Raw genomic sequence first — 22063 nt, forward strand, 5'->3', positions numbered from 1 at the left:
GTTTGGAACCACCAAGACTCTTCCTAGAGCTGGCCCCCCGGCCAAACTGAGCAATGGGGGGAGAAGGGCCTTGGTCAGGGAGGTGACCAAGAACCCAATGGTCACTCTGACAGAGCTCCAGAGTTCCTCTGTGGAGATGGGAGAACCTTCCAGAAGGACAACCATCTCTGCAGCACTCCACCAATCAGGCCTTTATGGTAGAGTGGCCAGACAGAAGCCACTCCTCAGTAAAAGTCACATGACAGCCCGCTTGGAGTTTGCCAAAAGGCACATAAAGAGTCTCAGACCATGAGAAACAAGATCCTCTGGTCTGATGAAACCAAGATTGAACACTTTGGTCTGAATGCCATGCGTCACGTCTGGAGGAAACCTGGCACCATCCCTATGGTGAAGCATGGTTGTGGCAGCATCATGCTGTGGGGATGTTTTTCAGTGGCAGGGACTGGGAGACTAGTCAGGATTGAGGCAAAGATGAATGGAGCAAAGTACAGAATGATCCTTGATGAAAACTTGCTCCAGAGCGCTCAGGACCTCAGACTGGGGCGAAGGTTGACCTTCCAACAGGACAATGACCCTAAACACACAGCCACGACAATGCAGGAGTGGCTTCGGAACAAGTCTCCAAATGTCCTTGAGTGGCCCAGCCAGAGCCATGACTTGTAACCTGATCGAACATCTCTAGGGAAACCTGAAAATAGCTGTGCAGCGATGCTCCCAATCCAACCTGACAGAGCTTGAGAGGATCTGCAGAGAAGAATGGGAGAAACTCTCCAAGTACAGGTGTGCCAAGCTTGTAGCATCTTACCCAAGAAGAATCGAGGCTGTAATCGCTGCAAAAGGTGCTTCAACATAGTACTGAGTAAAGGATCTGAATACTTATATAAATGTGATATTGCAGTTTTAATAAATTTGCCAAAAATTCTAAAAGACAGTTTTTGCTTTGTCATGATGGGGTATTGTGTGTAGATTGATGAGGGAAAAAAACGATTTAATACATTTTAGTATAAGGCTGTAACTTAACAAAATGTGAAAGAAGTCGAGGGGTCTGAATACTTTCTGAATGCACTATATATACAAATGTACAATGAGTAGCATAATACATAGCAAGCATACAGAGATCAGTTATCCAGCCCCTCAGGATCACTTGATACGAATCACTGATTTTCCCAGATCTGTTTCTAAATTGGCTCTAAATTGTCTCCAGTGTGTGTGGATTGTGCGTCCTTGCTTGTGGATTGTTTGGGATTAGGGGCTTAGAAGGGCTTCTTCCATCAAATTGTTAGGGTCTAACTGAAATGTAAAAAAAAATACAATTGTCACATTTTAAAGTCCATTTTATTGCATTAGTACACAAAACATTTATGTGATGCACGGTCAATCAAATAAACGTTCGATTTCATTTTATTTTTTTAATAAAACAAGACAATTTTGACAATTTCCGGAAAAAAAAGTGCTTAAAGGCTATTGTCTCAATAAATACGAGAACATTGAGGTCTTGTCTCCCTTAGTCCCTTTGTAAACACAGGATCCTATTCCTCACTGACTCCACTCCACAGCCAAGACACAAAGTTACAGTTTCACACAATCTCCCTCTCCCCTGTCTGTCTGCCAATCAGGCTGACCAGCCACAAACGTCTATATACACATCATATCCCCAGTCCGCTGTACCACATCTCCATTTCACCCCATAGAAGTGAAGCAAACACAGGCTGGACAATTGTAGAAGACAACAACAAAAACACTGACCTGACATGGATCCTGCACAGACATAAATGATAAATTAGTGACAATACACCTGGTTAGAAAAGGGTAGGTACTACATGTAATGTGACATGTATCGTCTTTTAGTTCTTCTTTACAACTGGAGGAAGATTATCCGGTAACACATTTCAGACCTCCCTCTCTTTCTCTCTCATACTCTGTGATTGTTCAACACTTTACTCTGTGATTGTTCAACACTTTACTCTGTGATTGTTCAACACTTAACAGAGGTATGCCAATGTCAAAAGCCTCACAAGGCTGTTACTGTAAATCATAATTTTACAATTTGGAGCTTCAAATGATTGAAATATCTATATTATAATAATACATTTATATTTATCATAATCTTTGCACATGATGACATGGTGAAAATTAAAATCACCCCCCCCCCAAAAAATTGTATTTCAATATTTTCACCAGTAAAAATGTAAAGTTACACCTTGCCACTATTTTAAAAAATCATCCTAATAAATTTGAGTTTTTTGTTTTCTCTGTGAATTGTGGTGTTTTACCTCAGCTGCCTGGAAATTAGTCATAATTCAAAACAACCGTATTAGGGTCGTTCTGTTTGCTTATCATGGATAAGAAAGGCACACAATCTACCCTCATCTGAGGCTTATATCCTGTACAGAAGGCTGCTGATGACAGTGTATTAACGAAGAGCAAATTACCACATGATCTCAAATAATACCAATACTAACAGCTGTGACTTAAAAACAAAAACAAAAATCGTACTAATTTTAAGTTCGAAGTAGATTCCACAACAAAACTCAATTATTTCGCATTCCTTCATGGTATAATCATAGAGAGAAAGGAGGGAGGTTTCTTACCTCAGTGTCCTCTGTCAAGCCCACAAGTCCAAATCCTTGCCGTTTTTTCCCCCTCATAAGTAAATCTTCAGAAATTTGACAGCGCACATGAGGCTGTATTCCTGTTAGCCTGGTCCCGTCACCCCCATCGGAGGATGGAGAGAGGAGTCCTTTCAGTCCAGCTCTGCACAAGGAGCTCATAGTCTGGTTCAATGTGTCTTGACCTTGAATAAGTCCCAGTGAGCAAAAGGAAGGCCTCACATCCTCCAAGACAACAGTCAGACTGGCTGTATAATCATAATCCTGTTCGTGGGGAAAGAGTCGATGAGACAGTCTCTCTTTCTCTTTCGCTCTCCGTCCGAGTGGTTAAGGGTGAGAGGTCAAGAGTAGAGAGCTTCTCAAATCTTGATCCTTTCCTTAAGTCATCTTGCTGATGGGAGGTCAGGATTCAAGGGTCAGAGGTCGTGGGGGGGGCGGCGGCAGCGTACATTAGTTAGCGGCTGAGGGGTAGCTGGGGCAGCGACATGGCTTGATGGGGGTTCAGGCTCTGTGTCGTTAGAACGGAGAATGGGTGGCCTGGTGGAACAGAAGAGAGGGACACACGTGAAATATTATAACTCATTTCAGCACAGTATCAAGATGGGGGAGCAGTAAAGGAACATACTCAAGCACAGCACAATTTGTTTCATTGTTAGAAAACTTGAACTATTGACACAGCGAAACACAGCCTCTACAGAGTAGACAAGGACAAATCCCACCTCTTTATTTTCTCTGAGAGGAGACACAAGGGTGAAAGTACTGAAAAGGGAGTTGGTGAAGCAGAGTGGAGGGCTTTGTGAGGATGTAGTGAAGAGACTAACCAACGTAACACTCACTGTCGATGTATCCGTGCAGGGCCACCATACGCGCCCTCTCAGGACTGCCAAAGGGGGAGTAATGCAGGTCATCGGGCAGCGAAGGGGGCATCCGGGACTGGGGGTGGCCTTGCGAGGGTCCGCTGTGCTGGGGGGTATGCTTTTTGTGTCTTGCTCTGCAGTTTTGAAACCAAACCTATGAAAATGCAATGTTACCAGCTGTCATATATATATGTAGCTATATTCTCATTGATTTACCACCATGAGTCATGTGACACTTAGCATACACTCCGAAGCAACTTACAACTTATTTACATTGTTGCTTTGAGACGGCGTGAACAGACCCTCACCTGTATGACTCTCCTGCTTAGACCCGTCATGTCCGCCAGCTTCTGCAGGGTCTGTGCATCGGGGTTGTTGTCCTGCGCAAACTGAGCCTGCATCACCTGGGAATTGTACATAAATTATTCGAAATACACGACCTCACTGTCTCAGCTATTTTGACTGTATATTAGCAAATAGTGTAGTATCAGCTTCCCAGAAATGAAAATGGAATATCGCCGCAGAGCTAAACTACAACGAGCCCATTTGAAATGAATGAGACGCCAAACCACACCTGACAATGTTGCCAGCAGTGACCATTTAGAAAGTGACTAAGACGGAGAAATCATATTCCCCAGCCTATTTGTAAAAGAATTCCAATGTATTATTGACTTATTATTGGAAGTAGAAATGAGGAGACAGAGACATGAGGTTCCCTCCTCTGTGACTTACCTGCAGCTGCTCAGCGGTGAAGGAGGTGCGCGCTCTCTTGGCAGGCTTGGGTTGGCTGTCCTGCTCTGACGGCACTGCCCCCTCCAGAGTGATGCCACTGCCTGAGACACCGGGGCACAGAGACGGGGAGAAAGAAAGGGAGGATAGGGAAGAATGAGAGAAAGACGGGGAAAAAAGAGAGGGGGAAAAAAAGCTATATTTAGAGTTTTCCCAGTGAGAATTGCTATCACCACAGTTACATCACAGTGTTATACACTCTTATGTTCCAAAAGGGTACTTCCTGGAACCAAAAAGGGTCCTACAAAGGGTTATCCTATGGGGACAGCTGAAGAACCCTTTTAGGTTCTAGATAGCACCTTTTTTGTAGTGTAGTGGATAGAAGCCTATCGTGTTGTGTAGCTGTATACTATTTAAAAGTGTACACATACAGTAGGTTATCGTTTTGACAGCAACTTTAGAGAGCAGGTTCTAGAGAGAACACTGAGATAGGACGCTCTAGACTAGTGAACCCACTCAGAGCAGGTTCTAGAGAGCCCAGAGACTCACCGCTCTCGGCAGCTCGTTTGAGGTTCTCCACCATGGTGTCGTAGTGGATCCTGCAGAGCACCTTCTCCTCCACCAGGCCAAACTCTTCCCCCGTGGACAGCTGCCTCTTGCAGGAGAAGCAGGCGAAGCACGCCAGGTGGTAGGCGTTGCCCCTGGCTCGACGCACCCAGTCGCTGGCGTAGATCTGGCGGCCGCACCGGGCACACTTTGTACCGAACTTACTGTGAGAGAGAGAGAGAGAGAGAGAGAGGGAGAGAGAAAGAGAGCTGTGGCATCAATATTCTGCTATAGAGGAGGACAAAAAAATGAATTTTAAAAAACGGTCTATAACCAGACTTGTTATTATGTCAACTTTATGTACAAAATATGACCGTGTTTAGAGCTGAATTGAACTAGTCAAATCCATGAATTTAAATGGATGCACAATGTGAAAAGCAACATTCGGACTGGACCTTTCAATAAATCAGGTATCCCCACCTTCCAATGATTTGCAAACAAATAAATAAATGAAGTCTTCCATATATCACCTTTTTTTTTACTTTCAACACTTGTTCCACACTGAACCAATCAGCTCTTCTGAGGACACTAACATTATAGATTTGAAGCAGAGCCTGGCTGATTACATGTTCTGGTCTGATTTTAAGAGAGGGCGAGAGAGAGAAGAGAGAGAAAGACAGAGAATCATGCTGATATATATTTTTTAATAGATAGCCTACTGTAGATCACTTGAAATAAAAATATTACAGAGTTTGGTTTTTGCTTGTTCAGTCCATCAGTTTACATTATGAGTTGAATAGAAGTGGAGAATTATTTCATTTCAAACTAATAGGCTCACTGAATTTCTTGGCCTCGCTATCCGGGCTCCATTTTTGCCAAAGTAAATGTTCCTACCGTCATGATTTTGACATGAAGAATATTTAGCCAATTTGATGTTTTACACCAATATCACAGCTGTTAGCCACGTAAGTATATGCAACGAGGGGCACATATGACAAACTGAAGTACTATCAATGAAGTACTACATTTAGTTGATCGTTTCTGACTGCCTGACTGGCCTTGTCATAACCTTCATCAAAGAGGCTATTGAGAGATCAGGTGTTAGTTTGTTTGAACTGGACATGTCCAGCCTGTTTAGATCCAGACATTCGGGTTGACCCAGTCAGTGTTTCAGGGGCAGGGCGGGGCCGATGTGGACGGACAGAGAAAGGCTGTACTAATGGTCTGCAGATGGCCCCTAGCCTGACCATCTGTGGGTGTGTCCGCGCTTGCGTTCATGCGTGTATGACAAGGAGAGTCGAGTCAGTCTACTAAGAGGAAATGACCCCTGTCTCCAGTGCTCAGAGATCTCTCACATAAACACAGTGACATAAGCATGGTAACAACCCCAAAGGGCTAGAGATGAGGGGTGAAGGGCCAAGTATAAGGGGCTGGGGGAAGCCAATCACCAATCATAGCCGACCAGGCAGGGAGCAGCAGACTGATTTGGTAGAAGGCAGCATCTCCCCGGCTCAATGCCAGGCGTCCCAAATTGCACCCTATTACCGACACAGCGGCCCCGTAGGCCCCAGTCAAAAGTAGTGCACTATATAGGGAATAGGGTGCCATTTGGGATATCCCAGTTCCAGAATGACGCCATGAGGTTGAGTCGGAGTTCTTATGTGCTTGGCTTCCCCGCTCCACTGACTCTAGTGCTGAAAGAGAAGCACTCTGGGATACGTCCACAAAGAAATGACACATCGACGTACTAAGACAGGTCTGAGACTGACTGTACAGACCTGGCTGGCTGGATGTCTCAGCCTCTTTCCTGGGAAAAGATACTACAGTACACACACACACACAGTACTACGGTATACACACACACACACCTCTCCTTCCCTGGCCCGATCACCTAAAATGCTCTGTTCCAGCTACATCCATTTGAGTTCATAGATAGGACTACTGAATTATGAGGGTAAGGACCGGAGGTACAGTATACACGTCATTATGCGAGAATACACACTGCTCACAACAAAAGTCTATTCAAACTTTGTGAAACTATTCCTGTGTTTGTGTACTTTAAACCCGACTATCTATGGCCCTCTTTGCTGAGAATACCTCGTGTTGATCAATGATGCATTGTGGAGGACAGTTAAGAAAGAAATGTTGTGGAACAGAACTGTAATCTACCATGACAGCTTGTCTGCCTCAGACTCTACGACGCAACACAGAAGTGTGCGTGCGTGCGTGTGTGTGCGTGTGTGTGTCTACGTGTGTGCGTCTGTGTGTTTTTTTTTGCACGGCATGCACGCATGTGTGTGCATATCATCATCTTTCTTCATCTTCACTAGCTTTGTAGTTAATTATGCCTTTGTATCAAAAAGCCGGTGTTTATTCTGGGTGTATGCCAATCCCCTATTACCTTTAGGAGGAACATTCTCTCCACAAAGCTTTCCTCCAGCCCTCCTCTCTGCTCCGCTCAGCTCCACATTCATCTACCTACAGCTGAAGAGAAGTATATTCATCCCCAAGATTATTGAGCTTGAACATATTATTGAACATGGGCACATTTCTTATTGAAATGTCCATGTACATTTTTTTTCTGCAGATACTATTATGAAAGCATTCCAACACGCATTCCTTTTTTAGTCCCCAGTCTGAAATGAAGACCAAAATTACCATTGTATGATATATAGGCATATTTTCTTATCCAAACAGGATACTTGCCCTATTTCCTACCAGGTAAAAACACCTAATTTCCTCCTAAAATCAGTAAAGGACAGACACATCCTGGTGTCCTGAGCCTCAGTGTGTTTGTTTACCTTCCTGACTTCTCCTGTCAGACAATCTGACATCTCAAGTCTCTTTTTCCTCCACCAGGTCTGGTTTCACTCACGGCATGCTCCTCTTAGTTGCTACGGAGACCTCATCAGTGCCTGGCGGGAAGCAGGCTGACAGCTGGGCGGGTTGATGAGGACGGCTGGATAGGCCCCCCCCAACCTCATACACGCACACACCTTCCGTTCCCTAGCACCGCAGACCGCCCCAACCCCAACGCAGAGGCGAGGACGGCCACTCAGGTTACCGTGTCAGCATCCCAGGGTGCCCCTGATTGGCGGCGCTTTGCAACTTCCTGTGTGGCCTGCGGCTCACGGCAGCTCACGGCTCGCTGTGTTTCTGTTTCGGGGCCCGGCTGACAGCGAGGCTTTAGTTACTACAGCGTCTGCTCTGTCCCATAGCCCTCTACCCCTCTGCCCCTGCTCCTCCACCACCCACCCCCCTTAGGCAGAGTAAACCCACTCTGATTTCCTGCTATTACGCCCCATTACAACAGCTGTCAGTCCAGAGCCAGATGAAAGACTGACACAAATGAGAAATATCTCCTTGTTTTTCTCTCCAGGGCCAGAATGAGGAGTGAGTGACGCCTGTCTGGTCCTCAGGACTCCCGGCAGTCTAACTCTTCCTACAGGCCTAGCAAGTAAACTGGTGTTGAAACACCATTGAGGTGGAATGTCAAGCTGCACAGTGGAAAAGGGAGAGAGTTTTCAATCAAACCCTCTCTGCAGCGGAGCAATAAATTCAGTTTGACGGTTTTATACACACCTGACCAGTCACTGGTTAAGATCATTGTAAACAAACGAACTCCGCATATGGGGATGCTTCTGGTCCCAACCACAACAATGCCCCATCATTCATCACTATGGCTTCCAACCATGTCCATTTCACAATACAAAATCCTCCATGTTTTATTTTAATTGCTGCCCCCACTGGAGGGAATAGAAGTATTTGGGGTTTCAGGGTAAATGGGAACGGGGCCAAGCGAGCCTTATGCTGATATGGGTCACATATAACATTATTATTGTGTAGCAGAATGCACACACAATTTCCATATTGTAAAAAACTTCACCTTAATGACTGACGGCTGGACAAGAGTAAATAAACAAAGGTCTTTGTGTGGAAGTAGGCACAGTCAGTTTTACATAAGCAGGTTCCCATGGCAGGCACACACACACACACACGTGCTCGCACACTGACGTGGACAGAAAGATTAGGCATTTTCCCTAAGCGCCTGTTGGAACGGGAGACTCAGAGACGTAGTGATCCCTGTGTGGGCGCGCATGAGCGTGTGTGTTCCTGCGTGTGTCTATGTGTGTCGAGTGTGACAGGAATCTACGCTCAGAAACACGTTGGCCCGGACAACACTGGGTGCTGGGCTTGGGGCTTTAATTGCTGGCGATTATAAACCTCAGACCAGTGGCTCTGTATCAGGTTACCATCAGAAAAACACCAGGCAGGCAGACCCAGCTCAATGCTCACTCCTCCTCACAGCTCTGTGCTGGTGTTGTTGAACCCTCACAGCTCTGTGCTGGTGTTGTTGAACCCTCACAGCTCTGTGCTGGTGTTGTTGAACCCTCACAGCTCTGTGCTGGTGTTGTTGAACCCTCACAGCTCTGTGCTGGTGTTGTTGAACCCTCACAGCTCTGTGCTGGTGTTGTTGAACCCTCACAGCTCTGTGCTGGTGTTGTTGAACCCTCCCACATCACACACCCCTAAGCAGGGTCACTCCCTTCACCTCTCTGACGCAACCACACACACCTGCACACACGCACACACCTCTCTTTCTGCAGGACCTGTTGCCATCCTCTGAGGGATTGGAGTCAGAGCAGGGAGATGCTAACGTGCCCACTGACTATGACTTTGCCTGGGGTGCGAAACTTTTCACACACATGCACACACAAGCATGCACGCACACACAGACGCACAAACTCGTGCACGCACACACACACGCATACAGAGATGCCGCTGTGCCCACTGACTGTCAGGACAAACCGTTCCCAGGCTCCCTCTCTAGTGCCAAGCTCCCTCTCAAGCTTGGAACCATTAAAGCCCTTTCACTATGTCCACAATAATACGTTAGACAGTCAATCACATTCCGCCTCTAGTTATGTTCCCAACGTGCCACCATACTCTTGTGGTAGCGTCTCAAATGGCACCCTATTCTCTACAGTGCACTACTTTTGACCAGGGCCCTTGGGGCTATAGTCAGTGCACTATTTCGGGGATTTGGTGCATTTTTTGTTCAAGTTTTTGAATATCTTTTTGAGCACCATAAAAGTACACGACCCGCATCTCACGTGAGGGGACACTAATTCCGAAGGAGAAACGCAGGAGGTTCTGCGCGTTGTATCGTGGGGCGTATGGTGGACTCCTCTTTCCTACAACAGATGGTCACACTGTATGGCTTACAGTATTAAACCAGTATTTACCAGATGAATGTCCAAAATGTTTCGATCATCTGGAAAACTTTCCATAAATAGAAACCAATATGTACATTTGAATATTTCAACATATCGGTCCGTAAATTAAATGACAGGCAATATCATTCTGCAATGATCTCCTTTTTAAATATGACCTTGCTCAGCTGTAGAGCAATTCCCTCTGCAGTTTATTATGAATGGAACAATGGAACAATTCTGAGCCAGAAGAGTTCAATAGAATTAGTTGTTAATGACAAACTCCATGTGATATTCTCAGGATGCATACAGTTTTTAAGTATTTTAACTCAGATGAACATTACCTCTAGCTATTAAATAAGAAGCTATAGACAGATAGTGTTTCACATTTACCCTGCGTTATGAGAGACCGTCTCATGGATCATTTGAGCTTTGCAATCATAGTAGCTCAGTATTGATCATTTTCTCTTGTAAACATTACATAAGCGTCATATTTTAAAAATATATCATGTTTACACTCCCTGCATGTATCTCTGATGGTGTTAATCTATTACTAAAGTCCAGTAATACATTCTTGGTTGACATTGACTTCTTTTAGTTCTGTAGTCTAAGCCTTGATGCTGATCTGGTAACTAGACTCCACGCCCGCATGCGTGGACACAAGTGTGGATGTTCCTATCTCAATAGATCCACTGTGCTAAAAGGGACCGGGTCTCTCTGTGAAGGGCTTTAGATGAAACATCTTGTGAAGCATCACTTCAGATTATTAGCCTAACACAGAAAACAAACCTTCCGAGGCAGCAGCTCCTAAAACACAGTATCGACTTTAAAGGGCCAGTCACTTCACATTGACTGGAAATGGATGCGGAGGAGAGGAGGCCTGGCCAATTGAGAGCTTGCATTCAGGCTCTGTGTTGAGTGCTCTGCAATCATGATACACTGGAGACGCGCATGCTGCATGAGACTTCACAGTTTAGCTTTAGCCGCGGAGTGTTATTCTTACTCTGCAGTGTGTGTGTGTGTGTGTGTGTGTGTGTGTGTGTGCGTGCGTGCGTGCGTGCGTGCGTGCGTGCGTGCGTGCATGCGTATGTATGTAATTACAAGTATTTGTAAATTTTGTGTCAAATGTGTTATATGAATGAAGCTGGTAAAATATAAATATATATAAATATAGAATATTATAGAAAATATAACAGCATTGACAGCATTGAAAGCAATTATGTTTGATGTATATTTTGTGTGTGTTAAATAATGTGGAAAAATATGAAACTATCAACAAATATAATAGCATTAGCAATGTGTTATTGTGTTATTGTGTTATTGTGTGTAGGAACTGTAGAAGTAGTGTGTAACAACATGCTATATGATAATAGCCCAACAAATTGTAGTCTTAGGGTAGCACTGATTGGAATCGTTATCAGTAAGTGTTACTGTGAATATCTTCTCATGTCTTCATGTCTACACCTGTTGTGTTCAGCGCATGTGACAAATAACATTTGATTTTGATTTGATTTCTGTTAGACAATCTCACGAAATCCGTCCAGAGATAAGTCTTGATTTATATTTGGTCACAATACACAATACATGTATACATGTATTAGATTATATGACAATAGAATAGCAGATTAGATAACAATACAATAACGGATAGTATCCTACAGTATCATACAAGCATTTCAGTACACCCCCCCCCCCAATAACACCTGCTAAATGTGTATGCGATTATTTAATCAGATTGTAATTAGTTGATCTCTCTATGCTTTTTAAATCAAGAGACAAGCTGACAAACTGACGATGATTTAAAAAGTGTAAACCTGTACAAATGAAGTCGTGTTACGTTGTGTTGTATGTCGTAACATCATTATTATTGATGTGGTATTGGCGTTGTTGTTATAAGGCCTAGTGGCCAAGGGCTTTTGCAATCGCTTATTGTTCTAATTATTTTTTTATATGATTTAATACATTTGTTATTCAAAACTGCAAGGTAAAGAAGCATGGATATTGCCCAGTGTTATGCGCATTTTTTAAATTTAACTAGCCAAGTCATTTAAGAACAAATTATTTTTTTACAATGACAGCCTAGGAACAGTGGGTTAACTGCCTTGTTCAGAGGCAGAATGACAGATTTTTACCTTGTCAGCTCAGGGATTCTATCTAGCAACCTTTCAGTTACTGTCCCAACGCTCTAACTACCAGGCTACCTGCCGCCCCGTTGATGTCATCTTCATCATTAAATGCGCGTATAATATCCCAGCAATTTATAATTCCTCCAAAACACATCTCACTGCACGCCCCATAACAAAAGCCTATACCAGCAGAATTACATTTATTTTATAACACCTCAATATTTAGTCCGACGACGTAGCCTCAACAATGGGATTCATAAAAAGTGGCTACAGTTAACTCCTACCCTTATTTTGCTTATAAGCTTTTGAATACCTTTTTAAACACCGACACATACAATTACGCGCACGGCCACTATCACGCAAAGGAGAGGCGGGTTTTCGTATGGCAGGCGGCAGGCGGAAGCAAACATCCATAATATTTTTGAAAACAAAGTCAAAAACTTACCCTACCTGAAATAATCCATTTTACAGAAGATCTCTTTGTTTTTGATGTAACAGCTGTTGTGTTGACGTAACGACGTCCGGCAGACAGAGCACTCCAGACACCTCACGTGCCAGATCAAGTTATTTACCTGCAAAACAAAACAGTGGTAAAAAAAAAAATAGAAGCTTAAATAATAATCATCAACATCGTCATAGTAATAATAATTCTAACAATATGTCTGTATATAGCCTATGTGAAATCAAATTGAATCGGTCAAATGACATTATTTCTCAAATAGTAGCCTAGGCTAAACGATTTAAATGAATGAACATGTCCAATAATAATAACAAAATAAACAACTGTAAAACTAGCATAATTCATGTAGGCTATTATGCACTTTGCAATTGATTTTGTTCCAATAAAAAAAAAACATCCATGACTTAGTTGATATTTTGGTGGAGCTACAAAGACAGTAGGACTTTTATAATGAATATGTTTCCCTCTATCCGATACGTTTCAATTTGATTATGCATGTAAAACATGTATACAACACGTATGGCCATTGGGTCATTTGACTTCAGCTAGATTGTGTTTTCACTCATCAACTGTGCATACATACGCAGACCATGCAAAATGTTTGAATATTGTTTGATTTTTATTATTGCCTTTAATGTTAAAATGATTCCTAAACCTTACAATTCGTTGAAGAATAATTCAAATGTAATGTAAATGTAATAAATATATCTTAGAATTGTTTTTGTCCTTCTCGATGTTTGCCCGTGTAGCGTAGGCCTAGCCTACCAAGTAAAGGCAACGAATGAAATATCAACATTAAGATATACACAAATATTCTATTATTACTTCGTTCTCCATATAAGAAAATGGGCCATGTGGAAAATAAAGGGTTATGTCCTTGCAGCGCTAGGCATATAGATTATTAAACAGAAAATAATATACAGCGAGCTTTGGTAGAGTGGACCATTGGGTCTGTTTTATGAGTGAATTTCAAATTTTTTTTTAATGATCAGCTAATATTACCGCACAAACCCCATACATCAAATATCATTATGGTATAGGTTTTCTGAATACATTTTTTTATAGAAGCAAAATGTTAATATAATTTAAATATAAATAGCCTATAAAGAATCGATTTCAAAATGAATATAGTTATGCATTTAAAAGGAACATGCATCACTTCCTGATAAAATAGTTTCCACATGTATCGCTTCCATATAAAGACTTAAAAGAAATGGAGCACAGATAGTGGAATAATGATCCCCTTAGTTCAGTAACACACGCTTCCTGCAACTCTGCAAAACACTCGCAGCCAGTTGTTTTTACTCCGGAGCACGCAAAGCGAGGCTGGGCGTTGTTCTTGATGTGAATTTGAAAGACAGAAAAACCATAACATGATGTATGACCCTGGCCTATCTAGGCTACTGTCCTTTCTATTGTTTTAGAAAAAAATATCTTACGTTCAAAACAATGGAGCTTCAGAAGATCAACACTTTAGCCTACTAAATTATTTCAGGGTTTCATAATTCGGAGTATGATTTTATTTATATTCGTATTAATATTTAGAGAAGATAGTGTAGTCAACGTGGATGTAGCTTGGGCTAAATACATCAAACATGTTTGTAAAGTTGTAAAAACAAAAACAAGTCAAAAGGATTTTCCGTATCTGTTTTACATTCGCCAAAAAATAAATCCTATGCTCGTGCGGTTTTAGCCTTTTCATGACCAAATAACGCGCGCACTCGCACCTTGAGTAGGTATCGGTCCAGGATCTCCAAACCACAGCTAGCGCACACGTTCTTCCCGGTGGACGGCACGGAGGAGGCGGTGGAGATAGGCGAGCAGATATACGGGGTAGAGGGGGGACTCGGGGAGGAGTGCGTGTCCTCCCTCTCCATGTTCGATCGGTGCGATTCTCCGTCCGAGTGAGACTGCACGAGAAACAAGTCAAAAATAAGGACAGGGATACATTTTAAGCGCATCTGGACCAAAATATTTGAAATATTACAGCCTATAGGCTACCTCATGACCCAAGTCATGCTTAGCATAGAAAAGCATATTTAGGCTCGCTATCAGGGTCACCATATATGTTGCATAAATACGTGACAGGCAATAGACAACTAATAGCAATAACATTACATTTTACGCATGGCAATAATTTAAGCTTCAGATGCTATAATAATAAACAGCAATGCACACATTGCAAATAATGCATTAAAACGTTTACATAACTTCTCACCATGACGTGTGTGTATTTGGCTTCCACGCAGCGCGAGGCACCCGGTGTACTCTGCGGCGTTTCTGGAGAAATCACCTACAAGACAAGATTCAACGGCAAGTCGAAGTCAACTCGCGGCTAACGTACTATCCATCTCCAGCCATGAAATCCTTGAGAGACATTGCAGCCCTGAAGCTATATAAAGCGTTCAAACAATAACTCCCGATTTTAACTGTTGTGGACTATTTAGGGCCCTGCAACAAAAGCTGCCGTTTTAATGAAGCTATTTCAATTTGGATTGATTTTTCTCTGCACTTAACCCATGGCTCTTAAAGTAATCGTGTTTTCCTCGCAATCCAGGGAACCGAAAAAAAAACTACCTGCAATTACAAATAGCTTGAAATGCTCACGATAAGAGGAGACCCGGAGTGTCAATTTCAACTGTCAATCAGAAAAGGCAACGGGCCACCCAAAGAATGGCAAATTTGATTTTTAATGGCACTAATTAAAATCTAATTCTTCTCTGGCGAATTGGCATGTTGAAGAGGGTGGACTGCAAATCACACTTCATAATAGACGCGCTTGTCTCTTCGTGGCGCGAGGCGCAGCTGATCTTTGTACGCAGCCAGTGATTCTTATGATATCAATTTAAGACACATAAAAACAGTTGCAGTTAAGAAAGCAACATGATGACAGAAGATAGATTAGCAGTAAGATCCTAGTGTAGTCTATACAGTGGTATCAGCCAATACTATGAGGGTATCTTAAACACGCATGCTAAACCAGAAAGCAATCTTTCATATCCAAATGATTTTTTACGCATATATTTTACGCATAGGCTATTATTGTAGGCGATAGTTTTCTTCACATTACCTGTTTTGAGGGAATTCCTTCGGATAAAAACTTATTTCCCTCTGGTAGAGGGGCCAAAACCTCATTTTTCCAATACATGAACGCACTTGGGATTCTGATAGAACGTAAGTCGAGTTCCCTTCCCTTCCCAAGCTCGGAGTTTGAACTGATTTCTCTTTCATGCAAAAAAAGATGCGCATCTATTGTATTTTCCGTGCCATGGATTTGCAGGGTTAATACACTTCTTGTTTTGAACCCACAGCGTGTTTTACTTCTACCCACGATCGATGAAACGGCCTCCCAGCACACATGCGATATAAAACATGAGAAACAGTTATGGTATCTATATGATGAAGCTCGTGGGTGTTGCAGACGGACGACCGAGTGGAGGTTGCTCTTCAGAACGCCTTATTTAGAACACTTAGAAAATTCTTCCTTCTCTTTTTTTCCCCTCAGTTAGGGATGGAATTGCTGACTACAGGAAGTAGATGGGTTGGCAGGTTTGCTCGAGATCTGCAAGAACGTGAGACACAACTAGTGAGAGAGCAGGTTAGGGGTACCGTCTCTCCAAGCGCAATTCGTCTGAAGTGAAAGTTTAGTTGCGCTCCAGGATTGGAGGGGGGAGGGTAAACTTCTTGTATTATGGCTGCCAATATGGTACGGTTCATGGACACCAGTTTTCTGACACAGCACCGCTATAATGGAGTTTTGGCATTAGGCAATTTCTGTTATGGGTCATAATAAATAACCTATTTCCATGTTAAAGCAAGTCTGATGTTGGATGATGTGGGTTCAAGTCAATGCTTTAGGATTTAGGTTGAATCGAAAACAACTATTTAGGTGTTGAATAGTTCCTTTTTATGTGTGTGTATTATTACATATTTACATTAGCCTATTATTTCTGCATTCGACACACACACACCGTCATAAAAAACAAAGTCTCTCTGGAAATGATTGGCTATCTTTCTTGTAAAGTGATTCTAAAGAAGGCAGTCATTAGAAACATACCACTTCATCGAATCATGTTTTTTTTATCATTTGCATAATTGCAACATAATTATGCACCATAAAGGTTTATTAAGGTTAAATTATTCATGCTATAAATGTATTATTTTGGATTCTTTCACTTTGCGAGACTATAGGCGATAAGATTTTAAACGAGACACACAAAATAAAGGTAGTTTATTTACAGGCCAATTTATTGTTAGGCCTCTAATGTCAATGTATTATTATTTGATACGTTGACTATTATAATAAATATTAATATTAGGAATTGTTTCTTATATCCGATTACTGAAGGATTAATCTCAACGGAAAAGTTTGATTCTGCAAGAGGATCTATTGAAAATCTGACACAAAATCAACATGACATCTCATTCTCACCCCAAATATGGGCTTTCTAGGACCTTGAAGACAATATGCTTGTCTCATTGACTCATGATGATAATCCTAAAAACGCATAGGCCTATTTATCACAGCATCAAAAATACCAACTAGCAGTCATTTATTGATTAATGATTGAAATGATGCATAATCAGGTCATCCTATGATTTCCCAATATACAGACTACTATCTTGAGACCCGCGCGAGTAACTGGAACTTTGGCAGTAAATATGTCACGGTTGCAGACCGTCAAAATGAGAACCATGTTGAACGCTACCAAGAGTTTGTGATTTTTCGGAAGCTGTTTCAATCATATCAGGCGTTTAGCTATGTCACTGTAAAAACATGTTCAATTCACAAGAAGATTGCTAAATAAATCATATTGAAAAATGTTGTAAAAGGTCAACTATTCTGAGGTAGGCGTACTCTTTTTCTTACCATTCAGGTTGCAGGCAGAGTAACCATGCGCCGCTCATGTAGGCATCAATCGGACGTCCACATTTCAGGTGCTTGCAACACATTTAATGGGAGCGGGGTGAAGAAGCTCAATGTGATATCAAGCTCATTTCTTGATTGAAGTAAATTCTATTAGCGTATTTTTATTAGTCAGACTATGAGGACTGGAATGATAGAAACCTCATTGAAGATAGAGAGATACACCGATGAGTGGTAAATAGATATAGGAATCTCCTGCTCTAGTTGAACCAGATTCTTCTAAACATTTGGCAGATCTACAAATTATGGGGTACATAAAATAGCCATGTAAAAACTTCAAAAACAACACGTAGACAACAATATAGGGCGGTATATTTACATTGAAATAAAAAAATACAAATACTATTTGTTTTCAAGGACAATTTTATGATTGAATAATATAATCTACGAGTTGAGTTGCAATGTAGTTTACTGGGTGTCATAACATCAATAAAAATAGTTATATTGTCCAAAGTTGCTCAACATTGTCCACTTATGATGACCCTCGAATCACACTCAAACATAGCCAAACACGTGTTATGAATAAAATACATTTAGCGTAACCTTCTTTGATCACAAGAAACACAGAATGGCGACAACCACTCAGTTCTAAAATACATGATTTTATGCCTTGCCTTTTTTTGTTACAGACCAACTTAATATGCTAATGATAACAAGTGACTCAGAGCACGCGGGAAACATATTATACTGTATTAGTCCACTACATCAGGTCAAATTGGAATTATGAAGGGCAATAATGTCAAACTCCCAACACTGAACGGCAAAGACAGAAATGAAACACTACAATAACAATGTATTTGAAAAAAATCCTAACAGAAAAACAATCGTAAGATAAATGAAGGTGTGATATTCTACACATCATACAATACATATAGCCATTGAAAATTGTTTTGGCTGAAGTTGTAGAAAAGTAGATTACAAAAAAAAAAAAACCTTCCTTGAAAAAAAATTATAATTCCTCTTCCAAGTAAGAATACACACAATAGGAAAAAAAATGTAAATGGCTTGTTGCGCCATCTGCCCAAACCTGAAGTCATACAGTTTGGTGGCATGACTATAGCCTGGTCCCATATCTTTTTGTGCTCTTGCCAACTCCATTGCAGTCATTGTCAATGAGTGGCAAGGAGTTGGGATAATAGCACAAACAGATTGGCATCAGGCAACTCCCACAACACTACAGTGTAATAATAATTTAACAATCTGAGCATATTCCATATATATACGTTTGCATCATGGTAACGTTAATTAGCACTTCAATTGTCTTGGAATCTGTTAACTTATTACAGGAGACCGCTGTAGAGGAAGTCACTGAGCCAGTCAGGTATTGGTAGGGTTGCAAAATTCCAGTAACTTTGTCAAAATTCCCAAGTTTTCCAGAAATCCTGGTTGGAGGATTCCAGATGTCCTGCTTATTCCCTTCTGATATTGGGAATCTTCGAACACTGGGAATCTTCAAACAAGGAATTCTGGAAAACCTGGGAGTTTGGGGAAAGTTACCGGGGGAATTTTGCAAGCCTAGGTGTTGGATGTTCTGTCCCCTGTGTGTCATCTCCTGAACTTGCGGAAGGGTCTGCTGTAAGGCTGTTGGCGTTTCTTCTCCGGAGGCTTGTTGTACATGTAGGCTGAGGGGCCCTGGTACTCCTCGTCTGGGTTCTCCTCCATCATCTGAAGCTTGGCCTCGATCGCACGAATCTTCGCACTCGTACTTTGTATGGGAGGGAGAAGAAGAGAGAGTGAGTGGGTAGGAGAGAGCAAGAGAGTGCGACTGCGAGAGAGCTATAGAGTGAGTGACTGAGTGAGTGAGTGGGGAAGTAAACGAGGGCGAGCGGGGGGGGGGGGGTGTGCGCAGCAGGAATAAAGGGGAAAAAAGGAAACTCTTCCTTCACTTCCTCCACACTGACTGGTCTATGGTTGGTGAGTTTGTGTTATTGAAGTTTTTGGTAAATTAAATTAAATGCACTTTCCTGAGGACTCTCCCTTCAAGGAGAATTTTGCTTTTTTACAAAGAAATCAAAATTTTTGATGTAAATGGCATGTTTATAGAAGGGTCCAGACACTTTGGTTGTGCAATTTTCACTTGTTTTTGAAAAACTTACCCTCACCAAATATGTCCTTTTAGAAATGGAAATGCTCTGAGCAAGGTTCGTACAGACAGTGACAAGTCAAATTCAGGGACTTTGAAGTACTTTTTCAAGCACCAATATTTATTTTCAAGGAGCATCAATTTGTAATAGTTCCTATTATGCAATTGTTTCTAGTTGCCACCAGATGGCAGTATATTGCCACAACCTGATGAAAAAAAACAACTTACTATTCATCACTACCTTCTTTACAAGTTTTACTCAATATTACGTTTCACTACTTATTTATTACATACATGAGTGGTAAGTCAGTACTGATGACGTCGACTGATTTCCTTATATGAACTGTAACTCAGTAAAATCTTTGAAATTGTGGCATGTTGCGTTAATATTTTAGTTCAATGTACATGATAACAATATTAAATTATCTTTATATTTCACACAATCTTAGGTCCCACAGGCTGTCCCAACACAATGACATAAAAGTGAATTCTAACAGTGTAAAAGGCCCCTAGTTTACTCTAAAATGTTGTATTCTATACCCATCTGAAGAGAAACAAGTTATGAATGTGTTTGATAAGATTAAAGATTCTCTCAGGGGATCCTATTTAAATTTGAAAGAACCCCACATGGGTCCCCGACCCCAAGTTTGGGAACCACTGTACTACTAACCTCTCTCCTTACTTGCTTCAATGCTTCCTCTCTCTGTGTATCTCCTTTGCGTCCTTCATTGCAGCCCTCATTCAACGTTAGCTTCTAACTTCATCCTTCTAGCCACAACTAGCTACCAGATTATCAACCAGAGCCCTTGAGCTACATAGCTAGCAAGACATCTGACTGAAATATCAGCGACTATTTACCGGATGTACACTCGTTCTCCGAGTCAGGGAGTTTTTGTTTGGGGGATGCCTGTTGACACAGCCGAGTTTCCCGTAGGACAGAGAGGTGAATGAATATGCTGCTAACAAGGCAAATCCGGGGGAGCAGGCGAACATAACGTGCATACATTAATAATTTGCAATTAGAACGCAGATCAAGAAGGCTTCTGAGCATTGATCAACGCTGGGAATGCAATAATAAGTGCGTAAACTATAATTAACAAAATAAAAACGTGAGTAAATGCTATTTCACAAATAAAAAGGTGCGTAAATGGCGTTTACCCTCTACTACATCCCTGGTTGGGTCCGGCAAAACCCCTTCATAAACGTCAATATCCTGCCAGGCAGGATTTAATCTACATTTGACTGGCATTTTAGCTATCGATGTGACGTTCGGTGGTGCCTAATCTGTCAGTTCTGTACCTGCCTGGCTGAGTGGCAGTGGAGGTGGAATATCCGAGTTTGCCTGGCAAACAGAGCGTGAAACACATGAGGAAATAGAACTCTCTAGTCTGCCTGGAAATTCATTTGTAAGACCAATGCATTTTTCATATTAACATATTTGAAGTACTAACTTGAAAAATTCTTATTTTCAAGGTGTTCTAGTACTTGAATTTCAGAGTGCTAAACTAGCAGAAGGCTACACAGACAATTGAACAGCTGGACAGGGGTAACTGCTCGAGTCGCAGAAAATGGAATTTAATGTTGCGGATAAAGTTTGGAATGACAATTTCATGTGTACATCTAAAAGACCTGCATGACTATAATGACAGCATTTCTAAAAGTATGCATTTGGGTGTTTTAGAGCATTTGTTCATGTTTTTCAAAACCCCAGTACTACACAACAAGGATGACGAAGTGAATCGCTGGTTGGGGTGTAAGTTTCTAAAAAATAAGTGAAATCGCAAAAAGAAAGGGTCTGGAACCTTCTATAACATTCCATTTACATCAACAATTGAGATTTTGTTGTAAAATAGCAAAGTTCTCTTTTAAAGTCCATCTTAGACGTGGTTGTTTCATCAATAAAATAAAAAGTGTTGCATTTGAGCTCAAGAGGCCATTTGTTTTTATAAATGCTACTTTCCACTTTTTTTTATGTATAAACCCACCTCAACCACACTCCAGTACTCCTGCACACTGAATACGGTACTGACACTGACACTGACCTGTATATACCGGCATTCTCGTGTTTCTTTAACTCGCATCGTAGTTCTTGTGGGGTTTTATTCGTACTTAAATGTTTTATTCCATTTTTCTATTATTATCTACACACAAAAGTATGTGGACAACCCCTCAAATTAGTGAATTCGGCTTTTTCCATATATATATATATTAAAAAAAATCTTTATTTAACTAGGCAAGTCAGTTAAGAACAAATTGTTATTTACGGCCTACCCCGGCCAAACCCTAACGACGCTGAGATGCAGTGCCGTAGACTGCTGCGCCCGTATTTCAGCCACACCCGTTGAAAACAAAACTAAAATGACAACAGTGGCGAGGCAAACTTGGCTGAGAGGACCGGCACATGAGTTATAGGGTAATTAGGCTCCCTCAGCAAAGTATCTGAATAAAATAATATATTGGAGAATCTGAGTAATCCACCATTATAGCACTTTAAACATTTTTAGTTTAACATG

The 22063-nt window shown here is 41.6% G+C and overlaps 2 protein-coding genes across 4 annotated transcripts in view; both read right to left on the minus strand.

Moving 5' to 3' along the window:
• Positions 1-1316: 1316 nt before the first annotated feature.
• lhx6a (LIM homeobox 6a) lies at positions 1317-16222 on the minus strand. The gene is made up of 9 exons (XM_029708604.1): positions 15611-16222; positions 14759-14833; positions 14268-14450; positions 12531-12652; positions 4745-4965; positions 4199-4299; positions 3775-3870; positions 3446-3620; positions 1317-3146 (listed from the first exon to the last, which is right to left on the minus strand). The coding sequence occupies exons 1-9, from the start codon at positions 15686-15688 to the stop codon at positions 3064-3066; spliced, it is 1134 nt and encodes a 377-aa protein (XP_029564464.1). The 5' UTR covers positions 15689-16222; the 3' UTR covers positions 1317-3063.
• Positions 16223-17769: 1547 nt separating this feature from the next.
• rbm18 (RNA binding motif protein 18) overlaps positions 17770-22063 on the minus strand; it is a 26877-nt gene continuing 22583 nt past the window's right edge. For all 3 annotated transcript variants that reach the window (XM_029708608.1, XM_029708606.1, XM_029708607.1), the window contains exon 6: positions 17770-19172. In XM_029708608.1, coding sequence (XP_029564468.1) covers positions 19013-19172 — 160 coding nt within the window. In that variant the 3' untranslated portion in view covers positions 17770-19012. The remainder of the gene's footprint in view (positions 19173-22063) is intronic.

This window comes from Salmo trutta, chromosome 23 (assembly GCF_901001165.1).
Source record: "Salmo trutta chromosome 23, fSalTru1.1, whole genome shotgun sequence".
Lineage (NCBI taxonomy): Eukaryota > Metazoa > Chordata > Actinopteri > Salmoniformes > Salmonidae > Salmo > Salmo trutta.

What these genes read in the sequence shown, in the direction of transcription:
- lhx6a (XM_029708604.1), bottom strand. Translation starts at nt 15,688, where the DNA reads ATGTATTGGAAAAATGAGGTTTTGGCCCCTCTACCAGAGGGAAATAAG. An exon ending in CCAAATACACACACGTCATG is followed by an intron (nt 14,451 to 14,758) that starts GTGAGAAGTTAT and finishes TTTCTCGTGCAG; the next exon opens with TCTCACTCGGACGGAGAATC. An exon ending in TAAGCAGGAGAGTCATACAG is followed by an intron (nt 3,621 to 3,774) that starts GTGAGGGTCTGT and finishes GCATTTTCATAG; the next exon opens with GTTTGGTTTCAAAACTGCAG.